At 49.0% G+C, this 23,685-nt stretch overlaps 2 protein-coding genes across 3 annotated transcripts; one reads left to right on the plus strand and one right to left on the minus strand.

Annotated features, from left to right (window-relative positions):
* The first annotated feature begins 867 nt into the window (after positions 1-867).
* Positions 868-17,908, plus strand: rabl6b (RAB, member RAS oncogene family-like 6b). 2 transcript variants are annotated; one of them, XM_030371287.1, is made up of 17 exons: positions 868-1,022; positions 1,605-2,046; positions 3,617-3,751; positions 4,183-4,230; positions 4,464-4,487; positions 4,908-4,960; positions 5,179-5,267; positions 6,000-6,140; positions 6,700-6,805; positions 7,491-7,594; positions 9,070-9,509; positions 10,603-10,759; positions 11,121-11,327; positions 13,369-13,651; positions 14,249-14,435; positions 15,139-15,203; positions 15,587-17,908. In XM_030371287.1, the coding sequence occupies exons 2-17, from the start codon at positions 1,917-1,919 to the stop codon at positions 15,794-15,796; spliced, it is 2,379 nt and encodes a 792-aa protein (XP_030227147.1). In that variant the 5' UTR covers positions 868-1,022; positions 1,605-1,916; the 3' UTR covers positions 15,797-17,908. The 2 variants fall into 2 exon arrangements, with proteins under 2 accessions (XP_030227147.1, XP_030227148.1); XM_030371288.1 differs by lacking the exon at positions 4,464-4,487 and having other exon boundaries at positions 869-1,022.
* si:ch211-102c2.4 (uncharacterized) lies at positions 17,246-23,674 on the minus strand. Its single transcript, XM_030371326.1, has 4 exons — positions 23,394-23,674; positions 22,698-22,979; positions 22,042-22,149; positions 17,246-18,317 (listed from the first exon to the last, which is right to left on the minus strand). Exons 1-4 carry the CDS (start codon positions 23,434-23,436, stop codon positions 18,250-18,252), a joined length of 501 nt encoding a protein of 166 aa, XP_030227186.1. The 5' UTR covers positions 23,437-23,674; the 3' UTR covers positions 17,246-18,249.
* Positions 23,675-23,685: the final 11 nt, after the last annotated feature.

Raw genomic sequence — 23,685 nt, forward strand, 5'->3', positions numbered from 1 at the left:
GCGCCACCGAGCGCGGAAAACGCGTCGCTTAGCGCGACACAATGCGCTGCAAGGAAAAACAACCACATAAAGAGTTGTAGTTGCTTGGAGGTACCTTAACTACAAAAGGACTTCAAAACAACCCTTATACCAACACGAGTTATAACAATACTACATATGGAGATTGGACAATGCTGGTGGTTTTCTGACTAACAAACGGTGAACCCCAATGTCCAGAGTGTCCCTGTCTAAGCATCCATCAGCAAGATGCCTTACCCAATTGATGCCACTGAAATCCACTATATCAAATAACGGGACACCCGGAGTGGTTTATTGAAGTCATACCACAGTAAACAACAAGGATTAAATATAAGTAACCGTCATCCATAACATATTCCTTTATGCAGCTGCGGTTCATTGAGCATACTGTCTATCCTTGGTCAAGGAAACATCTTGTCAATAGTTGTGTTTATCGTTTTTATTGTTGGATTTTTAGCACATTATGTGGAACTGCCGAGGTATTATTGAAAGATAATGCCACCCATGGAAGGATGTCGACCAATCAGGATCAAGTATTTAACAAAGCTTTAGTGTAAGATCTGTACTAACAACAACACTGAGCCTTTTCATTTAATAGAAAACAAATAAAACAAATGCTCGCATATACCGATGTGGTATATTTTTTATTTTTTGTGTCTTGCATTTCTGCACCGATACGCCTCAATAAATGCCAGTTGCTCCTCAATCTGGTGCCGCGGCGCGTCGCCATCGTGTCCAGTGTAACCACCATTCAGCGGTCTAGACGCAGGCGCGGCGCTTCGCCAACCGCGGCAAGTGTAACCACCCTTCAGCGGTCTAGACCCAGGCGCAGCGCATGTAGCGGTGTAGCGCATGCGCAGGGAAGCCGCTTCGCTCAAGCTGTCAGCTGTGTGTGTCGCCGCTTTCCTCCGCCACCAGGGAATGTCCCGGGAAGCCACCGTAGCGCTCAGACGTCTCTGCGTTAAGGCCTGAGGACAAGGGGCTCTGCTTCTCCGCGATTACCTGTGAGTGTTTTGTCTCATTCGATGTTAAATGGATAAATAACATACAGCGTATCTAATTGAGCTTAGTGCTGGGGTCGGCTAAGCTAATGCTACCAGGCTAGCTACACGTATACACACACACGCACACACACACACACACACACACACACACACACACACACACACGAACACACACTGACACACACAAGCACACACACACACATATAGATGTACACACACATACACACTCAGCATACGGGTAACGTTACCTTGCAGCCAGGTAATCAGTAATGGGGGGGGGTTGGTGGTTTCTATCCGCTTCTGTTGACCTTGACGCGTTATTTCGACGTGTTGCTATTCAAAGCCTTGTGCGTGAATGTGGGTTTATCTGTAAAGATACTGTGGTTGAAGGCGTCAGCGGCTAGGCGCTAGCAGCATAGCTTCATAGATGGGCATCGCCAGAGAGGCGAAGCAGGAGCTGCATTGATCTCAGTCAATGAAATGGGATGTTGTGATGTTGTAGCAGTCCACATAATCCCCCCCCCCCCCCCTCTCCATCCATGCTCTCATCTCACGAGTCTATTTGTTTGTGTTTTCCCCCAGGTGATGCTCACTAGACTATGCTATCATCCTCCTCCCTCGTCATCAAACAAGCTGCAATATCTGGTCTGTTTTTGGACGAATAAGGGAGAATAACTCCTCTGAACCACTATAGCCAACAGTGGCAGGCTCTGGAGTGCGGTACAGCAAAGCCATGGATCCTTGATCGTGCTGGACCACCACTGAGCAGAACGGACCTCTCTATCCCCTGACACTGTATCCACCAGGGGCCGGTTGGGACGACCGCGTCGTGGGGCTTTCATTCCCAGTCACATCTGATCCGTTGACTTTTCTCGGAGCGAACCGATCGTAACGATGTTCTCGGCCCTGAAGAAGCTGGTGGGGTCCGAGCCGGGACAGCTCAGGGACAAAAACATTCCCGCTGGCCTGCAGTCCATGAACCAGAGTCTGCAGCGCCGCTTCGCCAAGGGAGTCCAGTACAACAGTAAGACAGATCTGTGTTGACTCTATGTGAAGAACTGACCGCATACTGTCAGAGCTGTGTAGCGCTCAATCCTGCATAGATGATATCACGTGTTGCCTGTGTCTGTCCGTTCATGTTTACATGTCATGGGGTTATATAACATTATGAAGCAGTAAGGGCGGTGAAATCTTTAGACCAAGAAGGCCAATAGCGGTGTATTGTGGACACTGGGGTGCAAAGCTGTGGTTCAGGAATTTGGCATGTAAATAAAACGCCTGAACCTCTCGAGTCTAAACTATCCAACCCCCTTCCATCCTGATGTGATTCAATCACGAGTAGTTGTGTGCTGCCTCCCTATTCTAGTGCTATTACTGTATTATTGTAGATCTTATTTTTTATTTGTAGTGGCTGTCACTGTGTTTTCATTCTCACCACTGTGCTCTATTTCTGAGACACCCTCATGGCTCTCTGAGATTGATCCTCTTGTTTTGGTTCTTTGATAATGCTTTTGGGTACAATGGTGAATTTGGCAGTTGTTTTTTAGTTATTCACAAGTCAATGCCAAGCCAGCCTTTGTTCCCCCAGTGAATATAGTGGTTTGGTTTCCCAATAAATATACTGGTTCTGTGTTTCCCCAGTGAAAATAGTGATTCTGTGTTTCCCAGTGAAGATGCTGGGTCTGTTTCCCAGTGAAGCTAGTGTATTTGTTTCCCAGTGAAGCTAGTGGTTCTGATGTTTCCCAGTGAAGATACTGGTTCTGTGTTTCCAGTGAAGATAGTGGTTCTGTGTTCCAGTGAAGATACTGGTTTTGTGTTTCCCCAGTGAAGATACTGGTTCTGTGTCCCAGTGAAGATACTGGTTCTGTTTCCCAGTAAAGATAGTGGTTCTGTGTTTCCTAGTGAGGATATTAGTTCTGTGTCCCAGTGAAGATACTGGTTCTGTTTCCCAGTGAAGATACTGGTTCTGTTTCCCAGTGAAGATACTGGTTCTGTTTCCCAGTGAAGATACTGGTTCTGTTTCCCAGTGGAGATACTGGTTCCGTTTCCCAGTGAAGCTAGTGGTTCTGTTTCCCAGTGAAGATACTGGTTCTGTTTCCTCCCAGTGAAGATACTGGTTCTGTTTCCCAGTGAAGCTAGTGGTTCTGTTTCCCAGTGAAGATACTGGTTCTGTGTTTTCCCAGTGAAGATAGTGGTTCTGTGTTCCAGTGAAGATACTGGTTTTGTGTTTCCCCAGTGAAGATACTGGTTCTGTGTCCCAGTGAAGATACTGGTTCTGTTTCCCAGTAAAGATAGTGGTTCTGTGTTTCCTAGTGAGGATATTAGTTCTGTGTCCCAGTGAAGATACTGGTTCTGTTTCCCAGTGAAGATACTGGTTCTGTTTCCCAGTGAAGATACTGGTTCTGTTTCCCAGTGAAGATACTGGTTCTGTTTCCCAGTGGAGATACTGGTTCCGTTTCCCAGTGAAGCTAGTGGTTCTGTTTCCCAGTGAAGATACTGGTTCTGTTTCCTCCCAGTGAAGATACTGGTTCTGTTTCCCAGTGAAGCTAGTGGTTCTGTTTCCCAGTGAAGATACTGGTTCTGTGTTTTCCCAGTGAAGATAGTGATTCGCGGGGACAGGAACACGGGAAAGAGCACCCTATGGCACCGACTTCAGGGGAAGAAGTTCCTGGAGGAATACCTGCCCACGCAGGAGATCCAGGCGACCAGCATCCACTGGAACTACAAAAGTAAGTCCAGTCATGTCTCAACTTGACTACAGGTCGCACCACTACTCTTTTCTTTCCTGGCATCTATATTTGGTCATTGTTTTTTTTTTCACAACTTCTGTGTATTGTTTTCAGTGGCCCCGTACCAAGGTAGGCCAACCCATTCAGTCTAGGGTGCTAGTGTTTAGCTAGTCGTCTCATTCGAGTTCAGCTAACCATTTAGCTCCCCTATGTTTCTCTGTGTAGTAGTTACAGTAGTCATATAACTAGATAGTCTTTATCAATAATTGTTCCCTGCTGCTGAAACCATCACTGTGTCAAGGTAAAGTAAAATGATTCAGAACCGGTCCCACACTAATTATTGCATCATGTCCTCTTGGCGTAGAACAGCATTCGTGTTTGATTGTGTGTTTAGTATAGATTGTCACGGCCTCTTCCCTTGTTTCTCTCAGCTACGGATGACGTGGTCAAGGTAGAGGTGTGGGATGTTGTGGACAAAGGTGAGTGTTGGCCCGTCAGAACAAGAGTTCCCCATCACTCACTCACCGTCTGTCAAGTTGTGACAAATGTCCATTTGTTTTTTTTCTTTTTATCACCATGTCAATCAATGTTCCTCTTTTGTTTGCATTCAGAGCCACACATCCCTCTCTGATCATGTTGATGTACCTCTCTATCGCACCCTATCTCACTCTCTCTCTCTCTCCTCTCTGTATCACAATGGCACTCACCCAAGGCCAGAAATATCCTCTTCTTGATGGTAGGTGATCGCTGTGGTGTGTAGAATGCGTCGTCGTGGCTTGTGAACCGTGGTTAACCTTCCGTACCTTTTCATTCCTCTCACTATCAAAGACAAAGATTGTTTCAGTGCTGCCTGCTAACTTCCGTTTGTAGTGTGACTACCACTAAAAAGGTTTGGCTGAAGCGCGACTGCCCTTGATAACGGTTGCCGCACTGTGTGACCTGACAATTAAAGAACGCATTCTGTTTAATTGTCGTATTTTGGGCTGAACAAGCTATGCCAAAATAATGCATATCAACAAGTAACTCGGCCATAATGCTTTGCTTGCTTTTCATGCATTGCTCTTGAAATAAAACTAGATTGTGAACCGAAAAGTGTTTTAATCTTCTGTGTTGGGTCTTCCTCTTGGCCTTCACCACGTCTGTTCTGCTGTTCCAGGCAAGGGAAAGAAGCGCGGCGAAAACTTGAAGATGGAGAATGAGACCCCGGAGGTGATTATCACATGACCGTCATGGGTTCTAGAAAAAAACGGAGGGAAAACTATAGATCTGGAATGTGGGTCAGCGAGCAACATGTGGTGTCGGCTTCACTCCTTCCTCCTTTTTATCCTAAATTATAAATGTTGGTCTCAGGTTTCCCTGTTAATCAGCCTTTAATCCAGAACACGATTGACTATTTTTACTGATTAATTGTGTTGTGGCGTTCGCAGTCGGACGAGGTGGCGCTGGACGCAGAGTTCCTCGACGTCTACAAGAACTGCAACGGTGTCATCATGATGTTTGACATTACCAAGCAGTGGTGAGACGCTCCCCCCATACAACCGGCCGCGTCAAATCGCTTCTCTTACAATATGCATGGAGAGAGAGAGAGGGGGATTGGATTGCAATGAGTCTAATGCAGCCCCGCACGCGGAGCTCTGGCGGGGGCTGGCCTCCTCTGGTTCCCGCCCCGGTCTGACGGCGATCCAGCAGGGCCGACGCGGTCAGCGCACGATGAGATGTCAGCGGCGGCGTGGCCGATGTCTCCTATGGAGTTGAGCGCCGAAGCCCGACCGCTGAGGCGGGCCCGGGCTGTAGCGTGTGACTCGGATTATACGCCTTCTCGCTCCCGTGCTCAACGCTCACGCTAGTTCAACTCTGACCCCCCGGTTGGCGCTGACCACTCCGGTCGCGTCCAATCAGAGATCAGCTTTGTTGATCTCAAATCAACACAATGTCAATTTCAGAATCCTTCCTCATTTGTGAACGCAAATATGGATTCAAAAACAAAAAGTGCTGAACTCCCGTCTGTCAGACGGCTATATCAAAGGGCTTCCCCTGGCGTCTGGCGCTGGGGGGAAGCCCTTTGCACACACACACACACACGCACACGCAAATCGCAAAGGCTGCGTACAAAAAATAAATACTAATCCTGGATGACGGGGTCGGGGATGACTCTGAGGTTGTGTCCCCATGATCCGGGGGCCTGAGCCCTGTCTCACAGAGGAACCCCTTAACACGCGGCGCTGTTGGTCGTGTGTTTCCTCCGCAGGACGTTCAACTACATCCTGCGGGAGCTGCCCAAGGTGCCCCCCCACGTGCCGGTGTGCGTGCTGGGGAACCACCGCGACATGGGCGAGCACCGCGTCATCCTCCCCGACGACATCCGCGACCTCATCGCCAGCCTCAACAGGTGTTTGTGTGTGTGTGTGTGTTCAGGAGTGTGTGTGTGTTCAGGAGTGTGTTTGTGTGTGGGTAGGAGTGTGTGTTTGTGTGTGGGTAGGAGTGTGTCTGTGTGTGTGGGTGTGTTCAGGAGTGTGTGTGCTCAGGAGTTTGTATGTGTGTTTGTGTGTTCAGGATTGTGTGTGTGTGTGTGTGCGTGTTCAGGAGAGTGTGTGTCGGGAGGGGGGAGAAAACCTTTTTGAAATCTGTGGCGAAAAAAGCATTTTCGAAAATTCAGTTTATACATGAATAACAAAATCTGAGGCTGTTCTGCTGCCTCCTCACATCCTCCTCCCCTCTTCTGACGATGTCCTACTTTCCTCAGGAATAAAGCTCTGGCTTAACGAAAGCCACTTTCATACAGACCTCCATTGTCTGCGGTAAAAATATCTGCCCAAACAAAATGGAGTTGGAATGAAACAGTCCACTGGGACGGATTTGAGCCGTCGCTGTGAGGAAGTTCCCTCTGGGGATTAATGCAGTGTTATCCTCCGACTGTGTGACTGACCCGTCCGCTGGTGTTCCTCCAGGCCGATGGGAGCGTCCTACATCCACTACGCCGAGTCCTCCATGAAGAACGGCTTCGGCCTCAAGTACCTCCATCGCTTCTTCAACATCCCCTTCCTGCAACTGCAGGTGCGTGTGTGTGTGGGGTTACATCCTCAGTGTGTGTGTGTGTGTGTACGTGTGGTGTTACCTCCTGTGTGTGTGTGTGAGTGTGTTTGTACGTACGTGTGTTGTTACCTCCTCAGTCTGGTGTGTGTACGTGTCTGTGTGTAGTTACCTCCTCAGTGAGTGTGTTTGTGTGCGTGGTGTTACCTCTTCGGTGTGTGTGTGTGTGTGTGCTACCTACAGATATTTGGTGTAATAGTATTTCATCTAACAATAAATCCTCTCTGTTGTGTGAAGTAACTTATTGCGTTAGACTACGATGTGAGGGCTGTGTTTGCCGTTGAAGTCATGTTGGTGGAACCATGTCAAACTGCTGATGCACACTTTAAGACAGGGTGTGTTGGAGGAAGTAGACCGCAACCATGAAACCCTTAAGGGACGGACACGGGGAGAGGAGGTATTCTGAGGGCCTGTGTGTTCCTCCTTAAAGAGAGAGACCCAGAATCCTGGTGCTCTCATGGTGCTCTGTGTGTGTTCCTTACAGAGAGAGACCCTGACTCCTGGTGTTCTCATGATGCTCTGTGTGTGTTCCTTACAGAGAGAGACCCTGACTCCTGGTGTTCTCATGATGCTCTGTGTGTGTTCCTTACAGAGAGAGACCCTGACTCCTGGTGTTCTCATGGTGCTCTGTGTGTGTCTCTCCCTACAGAGAGAGACCCTGCTCCGACAGCTGGAGACCAACCAACTCGACATGGACGCTACTCTGGAGGAGCTCTGTGTTCAGCAGGAGACGGAGGACCAGAACTACGAGATGTACGTTTGTTATTGACTGTACTTCCCCCCCCCCCCCCCCCCCCCCAAACTCTCCACATGTCATCCTAAACCAGGGCCACACCTCACCTCAGACGTAGTCTTTGGGAACAAAGAAAGACGGTAGTACAGACGGACGCAGTGTCCGGATCTATAGTTCTCCCACCGTGTTTTGACACCTTAGTTAACAAACACACAGGGACGCCGTACAGCCCACCGCCGTACAGCCCACCGTCTTACAGCTCGCCGTTGTACAGCTCGCCGTCGTACAGCCCACCGCCGTACAGCCCACCGTCTTACAGCTCGCCGTCGTGGCTATTTGTGTAACGATTTGCACGGGAAGAAAGCGTCAGAGACGAGGATAAAGAGTTTGATGTCTGACAGTCTCAGTGAAGTCCACCGTCACTTTGATGTCGTCTTAGTGGTGTCATGCACGTTGCTGATGACTTCAAAGACTGTTTTCTCCGGTTCCTCTTTGCACTTCTCATTTTTCCTCTTTCTAGACCTAACGACTACTGGGTGCGGCTACCCTGCGCCTTCTCGACTTGAGCTTCAGTTTCTTGACTCTGTTCCCAAATCAGCTTTTTAAGCTGATTTGGGAACCCAAACTTGTGACCCAAGCTCGTGACCCTAGCTTGTGACCCTAGCTCGTGACCCTAGCTTGTGACCCTAGCTTGGGACCCTAGCTTCTGATCCTAGCTTGTGACCCTAGCTTGTGACGCTAGCTTGTGACCCTAGCTTGTGACCCTAGCTTGTGACCCTAGCTTGTGACGCTAGCTTGTGACGCTAGCTTGTGACCCTAGCTTGTGACCCTAGCTTGTGACGCTAGCCTGTGACGCTAGCCTGTGACGCTAGCCTGTGACCCTAGCTTGGGACCCTAGCTTGTGACCCTAGCTTGTGACCCTAGCTTGTGACCCTAGCCTGTGACCCTAGCTTGTGACCCTAGCTTGTGACCCTAGCCTGTGACCCTAGCTTGTGACCCTAGCTTGTGACCCTAGCTTGTGACCCTAGCTTGTGACCCTAGCTTGTGACCCTAGCTTGTGACGCTAGCTTGGGACCCTAGCTTGTGACCCTAACTTGTGACCCTAGCTTGTGACCCTAGCTTGTGACCCTAGCCTGTGACCCTAGCCTGTGACCCTAGCTTGTGACCCTAGCTTGTGACCCTAGCTTGTGACCCTAGCTTGGGACCCTAGCCTGTGACCCTAGCTTGTGACCCTAGCTTGTGACCCTAGCTTGTGACGCTAGCCTGTGACCCTAGCTTGTGACCCTAGCTTGTGACCCTAGCTTGTGACCCTAGCTTGTGACCCTAGCTTGTGACCCTAGCTTGTGACGCTGGCTTGGGACCCTAGCTTGTGACCCTAGCTTGTGACCCATGCTTTAGGACTATGACTCTTGAATTGACGAAGCGTTATGGCTCCGCTGTCCAGGTACGAACTCCTGATCCAACCCTCTCTCTTCCCCCCCCCCCCCCCACACAGCTTCCTGGAGAACCTGGAGACCCGCAGCAAGGCCTTCGGCTCCCCGGGGCCCGCCAACGGCCAGAGCCCGTCGTCGGGCTCCCAGTCCCCCGTGGTCCCCCAGAGCGGGGCCTCCACTGGCAGCTCCAGCCCCAGCACCCCCCAGCCCCCCACGCCCTTCCAGACCCAGGGCTCGGCCCCCCAGCCTCCGCCCGCCGCCCCCCCCTCCTCCGCCCCGGCCCCCCCCTCCACCCCGGCCGAGCCCTGGGGGGCGGTCCAGTCCCCCGAGCACCCCCGGCTGGCCCAGTCGCCGGCCTCCGGGGCCTCCGGCGCCCCCAGACCCTCCACCCCGGCCTCGCCCGCCCTGGCGGCCCCCCAGGACCAGGCCCCCCAGAAGCGCGGCTTCATCTCCCGCTGGTTCGGCTCCTCGGGGCCCCCGGAGGCCCAGTCCGCAGCCCCAGGTGAGACCCCCTACGGGGAGGGGTCCGGGCCCACCAGGCCCGGCCGTCCTCCCGAGTTCTGTCTTCAAAGTCTCGGCTTATGAAAGGGTTATTCTGCGCTTATGAATGGGTTAATTCTTGCAAACATGAACCGATGAACAAATGCTTAGGCCTAAAAAAATAAATAATTGGTTCCTGTTGGTTGTCAGTTGAGGTCATGGGTAGGTAAGGAATTTATTTTATTTTTTTATTTTATTTTTATCCAGCGGCAGCGAATGATAGGACTTTTTTCTTTTTTTTCTTTTTTTTTTTCTTTCTTTTTTTACAGCAGCTCATAAACTTATTTGGGTCGCACATAAATTGACAGGGTCGGTCGAAAACCGCAACTGAACAAACAATTTTTTAGGCCTTATTTGCTCCATGAGGCTAACTATCGTCATGTGCAGATCAGAGTATGCGTGTGTTAGAGTAGTCTCTGGTCCTGTTGGGTCCGTGAGCGGAGGTGCGTCGTGCAGTGCGTGGTGGTTGAAGCCTGAGTCCATATCAGACTGCAGTGGATCTCGCCGGAGCGTGCTGCCTCAACACACCCACACACGCCGGGTGGATGTTAGTGTGTACATGACAGCTGGTGTGTGAATGTGTGAGCGTTTGTGTTTGTGTCTTGTCAGTGTTTCTGTCCCTAGTTTGTGTTTTTGTCTAATATAAGTGTGTGTGTGTGTGTGTGTGTGTGTGTGTGTGTGTCCCTAGTCTGTGTGTGTTTGTATATAGTGTGTGTGTGTGTGTGTGTTTGTGTCCCTAGTCTATGTGTGTTTGTATATTGTGTGTGTTTGTGTCCCTAGTTTATGTGTGTTTGTATATAGTGTGTGTGTTTGTGTCCGTAGTCCGTGTGTTTGTGTCTAATATAAGTCGGTGTGTGTGTGTGTGTCTATCTAAAGCTGTGTGCGCTTGTGCTATCATTGGCTAGTCCTTCATTCCTCTGCAGTCGTTGATAGCGTTCAGACGTCAGCGTCACGGCAGCGGTCGCTGAGTCGCCCCAGGCCAGCTCTGTGGTGCGTATCCATAGCGACGGCCCAGAGGTGAACCCCGGTGTAACCCGGTGTCCTTTGTCCCCCAGACGGCGGGGCGGAGCAGCCCGTGTGTCCCGCCAGCGTCAGGAGCGTGGACGACTTTGTCCCCGACGAGAGGCTGGACCGCAGCTTCCTGGAGGACGGGGGGGGCTCCAAGGCTAAAGCCCCCCCGCCCGCCCACAGCAACGTCCTGGACAGCGACAGGTAACCCCCCTCCCTCACCCCCACCCTCGTCTTGGTCCGGGTCCAGGGAGGATGCAGCTGCTACACCGAGTCGACCTGGGTGTAGCAGTGAGGGTGGGGCATTGGTGCAGAATAACATGTGATTAAGAACGCTTTCACTTTGAAGGAGCATTCACACTTGACTGAGAGAAGGCCTTGCTTACAGGGTCTGAACACACTGAATACAAAAGAAAACACACATCAGACCAGTCCCTCTTTCACCGTGTCACATTATGGATTGGGAATCAGTTTCTACTAGACTAGAGGACCCAGGCTGCTGTGGTTAACCCAGAGGGTTTAAAGATGTCTGAAGAGGCCCTTGTGTCTCCCCCCTCCCTCCCAGTGACGGCGAGGGCCGGGGCAACCCCATGGTGTCGGGCTTCCAGGACGAGCTGGACCCCGACGACCAGGCCCTGCCCCAGCCCCGGGGCCCGGCCCGCGTCCAGCCCCCCAGCCGGGACGTCACCCTGACCAGCGACGAGGAGGACCCCCCCGCGCCCGCCCTCACCCCCCACGTCCTGGACCTGGACAGCGAGCCGGAGATGAAGAGGTGAGGAGGAGCTGGGACCGTAGAGCGTCTAGAGACGGGGAGGACCGCGGACACACCGGGTAGGATCTGCATCTTCATTGGTTTGAGAGCTGAAGTTGGAGTCCAGTTGGTTAACAAGCTAGTTTTTAGCTGTTGGTTAACTAGCTGGTTAATAGGCTGTTCAATACTAGCTGGTTAGTAGGCTGTCCATTACTAGCTTGTTAGTAGGCTGTTCATTACTAGCTGAGTAGTAAGATGTTTGTGATCTAGCTGGTTAGTATGCTGTTAGTTAACCAGCTGGTAAGTAAGCTGTTCATTGCTAGCAGGTTAGTAAGCAGTTAGTTGACCGTAGAGCCTCTGAAGACACGGTGGACCGCGGACACACCAGGCTAGGATCTGCATCTCCATTGGTTGGAGAGTTGAAGCTGCAGACCTGACATTGGTCTGTATTTTCACAACTAAGTAACTAATAACTAGTAACTAAGTAAGCTGTTGGTTAAGGAGCTGCTTAGTAAGATGTTAGTTAACTAGCTGGTTATTAAGCTGTTGGTTAACTAGCTGGTTATTATGCTGTGGGTCAACTAGCTGATTGGTAAGCTAAATTTGATGTTAACTAGCTGGTTTGTAAGATGAGCTAGGGCTGTGAAGCCTCTGACCAGTCGGACCACTCACAGACGGGTCTTGGATCTTATTGGTCCGATTTGGAAGAGAGAGATCAGATAAGATTAGATAAGATGCACTTTATTATCTTTGGAGGGAACTTTGTCTTGGACTCCAATGCTGTCACATATAGCTGCTTTACAGAAAATAAATAACAATACAAATGCATACATATAGGACACAGGCCACATATACTATACAACATACAAGAAACAGTGCAATTCACACACACACACACACACACACACACACACACACACACACACACACACACACACACACACACACACACACACACACACACACACACACACACACACACTGTATTACACCATGGGTCATGATCAGTAATACTATTGCACAATTTGTTTGGATGGCGAGGCAGACCCAGATATTGGTCTGCAGTTTCACAACGCAGAACTCTGTAAGGTTAAAAAAGATAAGGGCGTGGAAGTTCCTCTTTAACTAGCTGGTTAGTAAGATGTTAGTGAACTAGCTGGTTAGTATGCTGTTAGTTAACCAGCTGGGAAGTAAGCTGTTCATTACTAGCTGGTTAGTAAGCAGTTAGTTAACTAGCTGGTTATTAAGCTGTTTAATTAGCTGGTTAACAAATTGAAGGTCACTAGCTGGTGAGTAAGCTTTCATTACTAGCTGGTTAGTAAGCTGCCCTTGAGAAACAGCTGTGGCTAACTATAAGGGAGCGTGTTTTGTGTCGGCTCTTCCCCTGTCCTCTTCCACCCCCATGGCTGTTTGACCATGACCATGAAGAGTTTGAATCCCTGTTTGTCGTGGGTCACGCGCATCAGATGATGCAGCGTAGCTCTGCTTCATACGTGATGCGGTCGCGCCTTGGATCCCAGAGCCCACACCTCCCCCTCTCTCCCCGGTGGTCACGGCCCACTCCCCCTGGGACCTGGGAGCTCACAGCAGGACCATCCACCGCTTTAAACACCTGGTGGCATGCCATCGGACCTTTAAGCAGGGGCTCCTACACCTTTTCACCTCAGGGCTTAAATGACAGATAGTGTTTTTTCTGGTTCTGTACCGTGACACACTCAAAACCCACACAACAGAACACATCGGGATAGGTGATTTAGTCATTTTAACATTGGCTCCTCCCATTGGCCACGCACCCCCCCTGGGTCCTTCCCTCTCACCACCCCCTCGTCCTGACCCGCCCCCTCCCCTGGCTCCTCCCCCTCCTCATCCCCTGGCTCCTCCCCATCCCCTGGCTCCTCCCCATCCCCTGGCTCCTCCCCCTGGCCCCTCCCCCTGGCCCCTCCTCCCCCTGGCCCCTCCCCCTGTCCCCCCCTCCCCCTGGCCCGTCCTCCCCCTGGCTCCTCCCTGGCTCCTCCCCCTGGCTCCGCCCCCTCCCCTCACACCTCTTCCTGTGCCCCCCCAGGTCCGTCATCAGCACCACCAAACCAAAGGCCGCGGCCAAGAAGGGTCCGGAGCCCAAAGCGCCCGGCCAGCTCCTGCTGACCCCCGCCCCCATCTCCCTCACCCTGACCCCCACGACCGAGCAGCCAATCAGCAGGCAGCAGGGCAAGAAGAAGGGCAACTCCCCCAAGGCGGAGGACTCCGACACGGAGACGGAGACGCCCGTGGCCCAGCAGACGCTGTCCTTCGTCATGGACGACCCCGACTTTGAGTCCGACGCCTCGGAGACGCCCCAAGTGACCAAGGTGAGGTATAGGACCGAGTACTCCGAGGGGGGGCATGTGGGAGGAGGGGTAGCCGGAAGGTTGCTGGTTTGATCCCCGGCTCCTCCTAGCGTATCGAGAGTGTCGAGGTGCCTCTGAGCGAGACGCCTCACCCTGACTGCTCCCGGCGAGCTGGCTGTCGCCTTGTGTGGCTGACGCCGCCGTCGGTGTGTGAATGTGTGCGTGAAAGGGTGAATGTTAGGCAATATTGTAAAGCGCTTTGAGTGGCCACTCAAGAAAAGCTCTTAGAATGGCGCTATATAAAAGCAGTCCATTTAGGCCAAGTGAAAAGCACCTCCGGGGTTAGAAGAAGGTCCCTTCTGCTTCAAGCAGGACCAAACAGACTTGGTTTGTTTTGTTTAAACTTGGGCCCGATCCCATTTCTACCCCTTACCCCTCCCCCTTACCCCTTGTTTTGAAGGGGTAAGGGTAAGGGGAAAGGGTAAGGGGTAGAAATGGGATTGGGCCTTAGGCCCAATCCCATCCCATACACATAAAGGGATAGATGAGAATATCTTGCTGTGAACATCGAGGACTCTGTTTTACCTGAACGACTCTCCCCCCTAACCACACCCACAGGAAGTGTTTCCGGTCAGGGCGGAGCTTCTGTCTGACCTATCGGAGGACGAGGTGCGGCCAGCCAAAGGGGCGGTGACCCTTAAGCCGGCCGTCATCTCCTTCAAACACAAGAACGACACGGATCTGTTCGGGCTGGGCTTTGGAGAGGAGCCGGCCGCCGCCAAGGACAGCAGTGACGAGCAGGAAGGCACGTAGCCCGCACACCTCCCCCGATCTCCTCCTCCTCCTCTTTCCTCTTCTTCCTCCTTATCGTTCGCCTCTTCTTCGTTGTCCTCCTCCTCCTCTACCCGGTCCTCCTCCTCCTTATCCTCCTCTTCGTCACTGTCCTCCTCCTCCTCCTCCTCCATTATCCTCTTCTTCCTCCTTATCGTTCTCCTCTTCTTCGTTGTCCTCCTCCTCCTCTACCCGGTCCTCCTCCTCCTTATCCTCCTCTTCGTCACTGTCCTCCTCCTCCTCCTCCGCCTCCTCCTCCTCCTCCTCCTCCATTATCCTCTTCTTCCTCCTTATCGTTCTCCTCTTCTTCGTTGTTCTCCTCCTCCTCTACCTGGTCCTCCTCCACCTTATCCTCCTCTTCGTCATTGTCCCCCTCCTCCTCTTCCTCCTCTACCTCTTCTTCCTCCTCCTCTTCATTGTCCTCCTCCTCCTCTACCTCCTCCTCATCATACTCCTCTCCTTCGTTGTCCACCTCCTCTACCTCTACCTCCTCCTCCTCCTCCTCCTTCTCTTCCTCCTCCTCCTCTTCCTCCTCCTCCTCCTCGCTGTCCTCCTCCTATTCTTCATCTTCCTCCTCCTGACCCCTGACCCATGTGTTTCCAGAGGGGCTCCCATCTGCGAGGTATGATGTCACTTCCTGTTTCTGAACCCCTTATCTCCGTCTGCTTCTCCTCCAGAGAAGGAAAGCAAACCCTCCCTGAAGGAGAAGAAGAAGAAGAAGAAGAAGGTGAAAGAGGTCGAGGTGAAGAGGGTTATTGATTATTACGATCTCACCAAAACATATATCTTTGTGCAGCAAAGGGTCTCAATTAGCCATTACATCTATAGATAGATACTAGATAGATAGATAGATAGATAGATAGATAGATAGATAGATAGATAGATAGATAGATAGATAGATAGATAGATAGATAGAGCTCTACCTAGATAAAGACATATATCTAGATCGATATAGATGAAAAAATGAATAGAAGGGTTGAATATCTATATTTATATATATATATATATACACATAAAGATATATAGATACAGCTACATCTAGATATAGATATATAAAATTGAGTCGTCAATCTAAATGCAACTCATTTGATAACGTCCGTGTGTGACCCCCCCCCCCCCTCACAGGAGGAGGAGAAGAGCAAGAAGAAACACAAACACAGGAAGAAGGAGAAGGAGGAGGTGGCAGCTGGGGCGGCGGAGGACAAGGACAAGGAGAAGAAGAGGAAGGCCAAGCCGTCCCGGGCCAAGAAGACGGACGTGGACGAGCTGGAGGACTTCCTGGGCGGGGGCGGGGCCTCCGTGCGGCCCGAAGGCGGGGACTACGAGGAACTCTAGAGCGCAAAGAGGGCGGAGCCTCCATCGAATGTGTGCGCGCGTGTGTTCGGACCTCCAGCATCTCCCCCCCCCCCCCCCCCCCCCCCGCTCCAGAACCAAACACACGACCTCCTCATGCGCTCCACTGTCTTTTCCGACCAATGAGATCAAGGCGAGGAGACTAGAACCGTGTACTGTAAGAGATGATTGGAGCAGAGCTCCCCTCCTCCCGCCCCCCTGTACTTTGGACTCACTTACAAACTGACTGTGCTTAATAATTTGGATTTAATTCAGTTTTCCGGTGGATGTCTGCACAGCCGTAGTCCGGTGTGGTGAGGGTCCCCTTAGGGCTCCGTCGTCGTCGTGGTCTGATGTCTCTGTGTTTTTAGTGTATCGATTGCGAGCATGCTCAGTTTGGTGACTGATACCCTTCGGATCGCCCGGATAGATGTATTGATTATCGTTTGTCCCTTGCTCTTCTGCGGTTGACGGACTCTATCATGGCAGCTTTAGGCACGCGCCTGCCCCCCACTGTGTCGTGAGCCGAAGAAGAAATCTGAATACACGAAGAATCATCCTCATCCTCATCTGGGGAGACGCGGCCGTCAAGCACTCCACCTCGCCCCCACGGTTACCGTCGTCGTGTGTGCGTTTGCATCCACCGGCCGCTTCAACACTAATGACTTCACAAACTGCACCGAGGAACGGGGCCGTCAAGACGCGGGCGGGTCGTCTCCCGGCGGGGTGCGTTCGTTTTCCACTCCCTTCGCCTCCCCAGCGAGGCTCTGTTGGTTTGAGTTTGTGTCTTCTGTTTTCGTTTGTTTCTTTGGATTCTCTATTGGTTCCACATTTCCTCAGAGGCCTTAAAGGTTGAGGTCGCTCCATACATTTCAAGTGTTCTTACTGTAGGCCGTGTTTCATGTTTAGAGAACTCCTTCCCACTCGCTCTGGCTCCCCGACGCCCGGTCCGTGGAAGCTGTGGAGCTCCACGCTCGACCACAATGCGCTCTTGTATTAGATTGCAGTGGGTCCACAACTCGGTGTGTTCGTTAATTCTCTCACTCTAAACCGAATAAGGAGCCGCTATTTCTGCCACTACAACCTTTTTCGAGACCGGTTCTTTTAACGTTCGATTTTTTGGTGTCGTGTCGTTTTTGCTTGTGTAAATTGCATATCATGGCCGGCACCCTCTCGGGTGCTATGAACGTACTGCAGCCGAGCTTGGGCTGTGAGGATCGGTTTATTTTATCAATGTCCCCGTTGACTCTCGCCCACCGTCTCCCCTCCTTCCCTTTCTCTATGTCGTCATGGAAACGTGTCGTTGCCCGGATTCATCGATTGATGGACTCCGGTCAGAGGATGCTCCCCTCTGTGCAGTCAAGTTTGGTTAGGCCGTTTGGCCAGCAGGACTGTACTGGCTCAAACCGGCTGTCCCCCTATTTACTGTCACCCACAAGACACAAGACTAAGTTATGTGGATTTCTTTATTAAAAACATTTTATTTACAAAGCGACGAAGGTAATGGAACGGCTTGTCTATTCCCCCTGTCACGTTTTTATTTGGTTGCTTTACAGCTGACTTTGTGTTTGAAATCTTCTCCAAGATGAAACTATGCAGCCTCCATCGTCCATACTGTGTGCTCAAGAGCTTTCTTTTTTATGTCTTCTTTGGTGTGTGTGTGTGTGTGTGTGTGTGTGTGTGTGTGTGTGTGTGTGTGTGTGTGTGTGTGTGTGTGTGTGTGTGTGTGTGTGTGTGTGTGTGTGTGTGTGTGTGTGTGTGTGTGTGTGGGCATAGCAAAAACAAATGTATAAAGTATATAATGATATATATTTGAAGATTTTTGTTCCAAAATTAGATCTGTGTGAAGAGAATGGTTAGCTGTGTTCTGGTTATTGCTAATAGGAGCTTAAGTCCTTTTCTGAACAATAAAGACTGTCCGCCTCAGTAACTAAATCTGCAATAGCTCTAACGATACACTCTTCAGCACTTTTTACTTGTCAACCTTCAAACGATATTCTATGTGTTACGATATGTTTATTTTGGAACCAAACCTTTCCTTTTTCATTCCACCACATGTTTACACTGTGTGAGTTTGCCCATGTTGGTTTGTTCAATAAATGCAAACTAATTTCATCATAGCTGCCTCCTTTTTTCCACATTGCATTCCTCAATTCAAAGGTTTTATTTACACATGAATGCTGAAGATGGGGGGGGGGGGGGGGGGGGGGGGGATCTTCTGGTCGACTTCAAGAGGCAATAGTATAAGGACAAGACTATATGTATCTTTATCCATCTATATATCTTTAGATGTATAGATATATGGATAGATAAATATAATCTAGCTCTTTTTATTATATCGGTCACATCTAGGCTGTTGCGTTTGAGTATTGCATTGTCGGTCTTTACCAACAGGGGGCAGTATAACCATGGATAGTCCTCAATCGGCTCCAACATTGCTCTACATGAGTGGTTGATTATTGATTTATATATATTGCTTCAGGTTCTTCCAGAACCTTAGTTGAATCCTCATGATGTCTTTTGCCTGTAAGGGATGAAGGAAGAAAATTCGACAATTATATTTAGGCCTACGTTTATTAGTGTCGCATGAAATATCTGACTTACATGGGTCTTTGTGATGAGTATCTTGTTGATGTTGAGGACTAAAGTACTACACTAATTACTAGTGTATGAATAATTCCTGTCTGATTAAAAACAATGCATCATTTTTCTAGCAGGCTATCGCAGTTGATGAATGGAAATAAACAGCAGCCTACTAGTCACAGTGTTGGAAACCACCGCCACCACCAGCACCCATGTGGTCTTCTTATTTCGGACGTGGTTTGCAGTTTTTTATCAATTGCTTGAACGCTATAGACACATGCTTAGACCAAAGTAACACAACTCAAAGTTTTTGTTTCTATACCTTAAACACATGTAGGCCTTACCATTCCTGAAACAAAAGCGCTGCTTTGCACTTTAGTTGCAATTGTGCAACACACTTGCTCCTGCACACTACACACTATTTCATACATAAGACACTTAATTCAAAATTGACATCTCATTGTACCATTGGGAAAACACATCTATTCAAAATCCTAAACACATTGGTTAATTGAAAATACTTACATACACAACTGAAAACACTTTCTTCCAAAACTGATAAACCAATCAGCCAGCTACAAAAAGCCCTCAGTTAAGCCACTTTGAGAACTTTGCAAGCATGGATGCAGGAAGAGGCAGAGGTAGAGGAGGAAGAGGAGGAGGAGGACAGAGAAGGACAGAGACATAGAGGAGGACGTGGTGGAAGAGGCCGTGCACGGAACATTATTTCCGATGACATAAGAGCAACTTTGGTGGACCATGTCATAAACCATGGTCTGACTATGGGGGAAGCTGGGCAGAGAGTCCACCCTAATCTAAGCCGTTTTAAAGTTTCAGATATTCTGACTGGGAAACAGGTATGTCGTCAACTCTTAACTTTCTACTCTACTCAGACTGTATCTAGAGTATTTGCCGTACTGTACCATATCACATGTACTGTATTGCAGGGTAGCTAATGCTCCTTTTTGAACAAAAGTGGTAGTTTTGTGACATACTGTGATTACCTACATTGAGATGTTTCAGTACTTTCTACGGTATATACAGTAAAGTACAGTATATACAGTACTATAAAAAAAAGAAGCAAACCAATACAGTAACATTTTGTATTGTGTTTTTACTATAGAATGACTAGAAGACCTTCTGGGGGCGGACGCCAACGCCTGTTCACCCAACAGCAGGAACTTTCCATTGTGGACCTGGTCAGAGCAAACAATGCAATCCGTCTCAACCAGCTACAGCAAGAAATATTTGCAGATAGCGAAGTACTCATAGAGCGAGTAAGCATTTCCACTATCAGACGCATCTTGGTAAAGCACCAAATTACCATGAAGCAATTGTACAGGGTCCCATTTGAGAGGAACAGTGTCAGGGTCAAAGGACTTCGACGTGAATATGTACAGGTAAGTGTTACAATCCTTTACATTTACAATACAGTATTGGTGTCATCCAGTATACATCAGTACCACATAGATACATTCAGAGAGGTACCAGGTACCTGTTTGATGGGGTGGGGGTTCTGTATGTGTAGTACTGAAGTTGAGTGTTTTGAGTAATGTCATCCAAAATATGTATTACATGTATTTTGTTTAGTTACAGAGCATCTTGGAGATGGATGGAGCTGCACAGCCTCATGAATTTATTTACATTGATGAGGCTGGATTCAACCTCAGCAAAACAAGACGACGGGGTCGTAACATAATTGGCCAAAGGGCAAGTCCTGGGGCAGCGCGGGGGAAATATCTCATTGTGTGCTGCCATAAGCCTTCAAGGGCTACCGAACATATAATAACATTTCTGGATGCACTTCACGATGCAGCTGTACAGGACAGACCAAAGCAGCCCAGGTTTGTTTTTGTCTGGGATAATATTAGTTTCCATTGGGCTGCTCTGGTCCACAACTGGTTCACCAATCATCATCAATTTGAAGTCCTATACTTGCCCCCTTACACACCATTTCTAAACCCCATAGAATAAAAAAATTTGGCGATGGCACGTATATGACCGCAAACCACATGCTCACATGCCTGTTCTGCAGGCAATGGAACAGGCCTGCGGAGACATCGACTTAGGGTCAATCCATGGATGGATTCGGCACACAAGGCAATATTCTCCCCGATGCTTAGCGGAATAAAACATTGCTTGTGATGTTGATGAGATCCTATGGCCAGACTCCAACAGACGGCAGGATCCATAAGCCCACCCACGCACAATTGCCATGTTCTTCTGTGTTTACCGTACAGTAGGGTTTATTTTTGTTTTATTTTTGCTCAAACTGTATTTACTACACGGTAATGCAGTACTGCAATGTACAGTATTTGATCTTTTGGTTGTGGCGAAAATGTGCCTTCCGTGGAACTGAATAAAAACAGTCAACATGAAAGACTGCAGTGTTTTATATAGAGTAGCCCAGCGTGTTGCTGCTGATCTGAAAGTGTATTCATATGATGCAAATGTGCATCATTTTGTCATCAGAGAATGATACAATTTTACAAAGAATTGTTAGGTTTCGATAGCCGAGTTTCAATTTGTGATGTGAATGGTTTATTTCCCAGTGTTGTGTCTCATTTGCTTGTGTGTTGAGTTTTGACACAATGTGCCAAATTTTGCAAAATGTGTTCAAGCAATTGAAAAAAACTGTAAGGGTGGCTGTCCTATTGGTAAAAGGCAGAGAGCCAAGAGGAAGTCAGAATGATGTGGTGGCCGCGCTGCTAGAGCTGGTCATAGTTCTCCTCCCCTTTCTCAGGCTTCATGCTGACAGCCACACGCACACGTATTGCTTTGGTCAGGAACCAATTCTATGAAATCTGTCTCAGAGGTCCGTCAATGTGGTGGACGTCTAGAAAGGGGTTTCTGGTGGTGTCATGGTAGATGCTAGATATTTTTTTGAACCAGACGATTTCTCATTCTGTCACGTAGGTGTGGTTCTCACTCCGAGTATATATATATTTGTGAGGTGTGCGGTTTATTAGGTCCACCTTTCACCAAACGTGTTGTGAGAGACGATTGATGGACTCCTGTCCGTCCTGTGTGTTCATTTCTCAGCAGCGTTCATTTCATAAGTGCTCCTGAACACACACATGCGTTGCCTCATCGGGAAATCCAAGCGTCTCTAGGTTTAGCTTTTCCAATATTATTTACCAGTACAACAACTAAAACAACTTGGTAGCCTTTGACCAAGTTAGAAAAAGCTGTTGGGTTTCTACTAAAGGTTGCTCTCACATAAATAACCTTAGTTTGTGCTTTGTTGTGCTACCGTTAAGAGTCCTCCAGGCCAGATCCTATCCCCCTTCTCTTCTGGGTCCTTCTCAAGGAGCCGGGGGTTCAGTTTTGTTTCATCGTTCTGTGGGTTTGGAGAGTCCTACCTTGGGTTATATAAGTGGGGCCTGTGAAGCATTCTGGACCATAACTGCGATTAAGGGCTGTATAAACACCAACACAACTGACCTGACACGGTGACCAACCAATCAAAGAAAGTTTTCCACAGGAAGTTGAAAAGAAGATTGACATTTTGAAACCAAGCCACATATTGCAACAGGGTCATCGTTCATCACCGTCCTTTGGATGACCGATGTAGTAAACTCATGTGAACATACCCACATGAAGTCACATCAGTGCGACCATATCTGGGCGTACACAAACTTCCACAGTGAGTATCTCCTACTTACGTTCTGAGCGACTGGTGACCAGCACGTTGAGGGCGAGTATGGAAGGAAGGATGAGGAATGAGGGCAACACGACAAAGCGAGCGATGCTCCAGATGTACGCATAAGTGGCTGGAGAAACAGGAGAAATTGTATAAGAAGATTAAATGTGTTTTCAGTAAACTAACTGAAACACTATTGTCCCAAGTTAACATGGGTCAAATGTCCTCAAGTATGTGAGTTTTTGTGTGTGTGTGTGTGTGTGTGTGTGTGTGTGTGTGTGTGTGTGTGTGTGTGTGTGTGTGTGTGTGTGTGTGTGTGTGTGTGTGTGTGTGTGTGACTGTGAGGCTGTGTGTGTGTGTGTGTGTGTGTGTGTGTGTGTGCGTGTGTGCGTGTGTGTGTGTGTGGGTGTGTTTGAGAGTGAGTGTGTGTGTGTGTGTGTGTGTGTGTGTGTGATGTGTGTGTGTGTGTGGTGTGTGTGTGTGTGTGTATGTTTGAGTTTGAGTTTGAGAGTGACGGAAATAACATAGCCTGATACATCATGAAACATGTATTGTCTTGATATAGGAAGAACATCTAAACTAGGTGGTAGCATGTATATAGCTTACAGAAGTAACATGGTGCGACAACAGCAGAGAGCGGTAGTAACTGCGGTAGCGTCTAATTTTGTATTGACTTACAGTCGTAGAAGTAGCTCTCCGCCAGTTTGATGAGGACCGAGCTGTTGGCCATGACTCCGCACCAGTACACCCCGGCGCCGTTGGGGGGGCTGACCACGGAGACGGTGAAGGACCCCATGTCCTCGTGGATCACTGGGGGGTCCCCATCATGAGGGTGCTTGTAATCGTACATGAGGCCTCTGCAGCACTCTGCGCTGGTTTGTTTGCACCAGACTCTGGGCAGAGTGCTCTGGTCGACTTGGTACGGGCATGTGAGCGCCTGCAGGACGCCGTGGCCTTCTCCTGTGCGGACAGATTATAATGTTTGCGAGGGCTTGGGTTTAAGGGGTTGTGCTGGATTGTAGAAAGATAGGGTTGATGATGTGGAGTGCTTTACAGGGTGTATGAAAGTGTTAGTCCTAGGGTTAAAAAGGTTTCTCCTGGGTTTAATAAGAGGACATGGATATGAATACACCAATTTCAAAGGTTATTAACATCCACAGTTCTATAGATGAAAAGCCTGAGGATAAATACAATATGAAATAGCTGTTCATCTCATTGAAATAAACTTCATATTCAGTTTTTCGTTTTTTTGAAAAGGTTGAGGATGGTCGGTTTGTGTTGCTGACATCATGACATCCTTCTCACCATTTAAATTGACACCAAACAAAATAAATGCATAAACAATAGTAAAACAATTGCTATATTGAGACTTACCAGCCCACCACACCAGTAAGCCCATCACCATCAGAAGATGCATTTTGTGCTCTGAGCTTCACATCCTCTTCTCGGAAGCAGAGCTTCTTTCACACCTATGAAAAAACGGAAAACCCCCAAAACCCACCCACCAGGAAGTGTGCCAACGAGGTCCGCTTATCATTTATACCACTGCATTCCCTAGACGTATAAGTAGCATCAAGCTTCCGAGTGTGAAATACATTACTCACATAATTAGCATTAAACCATTCCAAAAAACTTTTTAACGTAAACGTAAACTTCAACATTTATT

The sequence above is a fragment of the Gadus morhua genome, chromosome 11 (genome assembly GCF_902167405.1).
Source record: "Gadus morhua chromosome 11, gadMor3.0, whole genome shotgun sequence".
Taxonomy (NCBI): Eukaryota; Metazoa; Chordata; class Actinopteri; order Gadiformes; family Gadidae; genus Gadus; species Gadus morhua.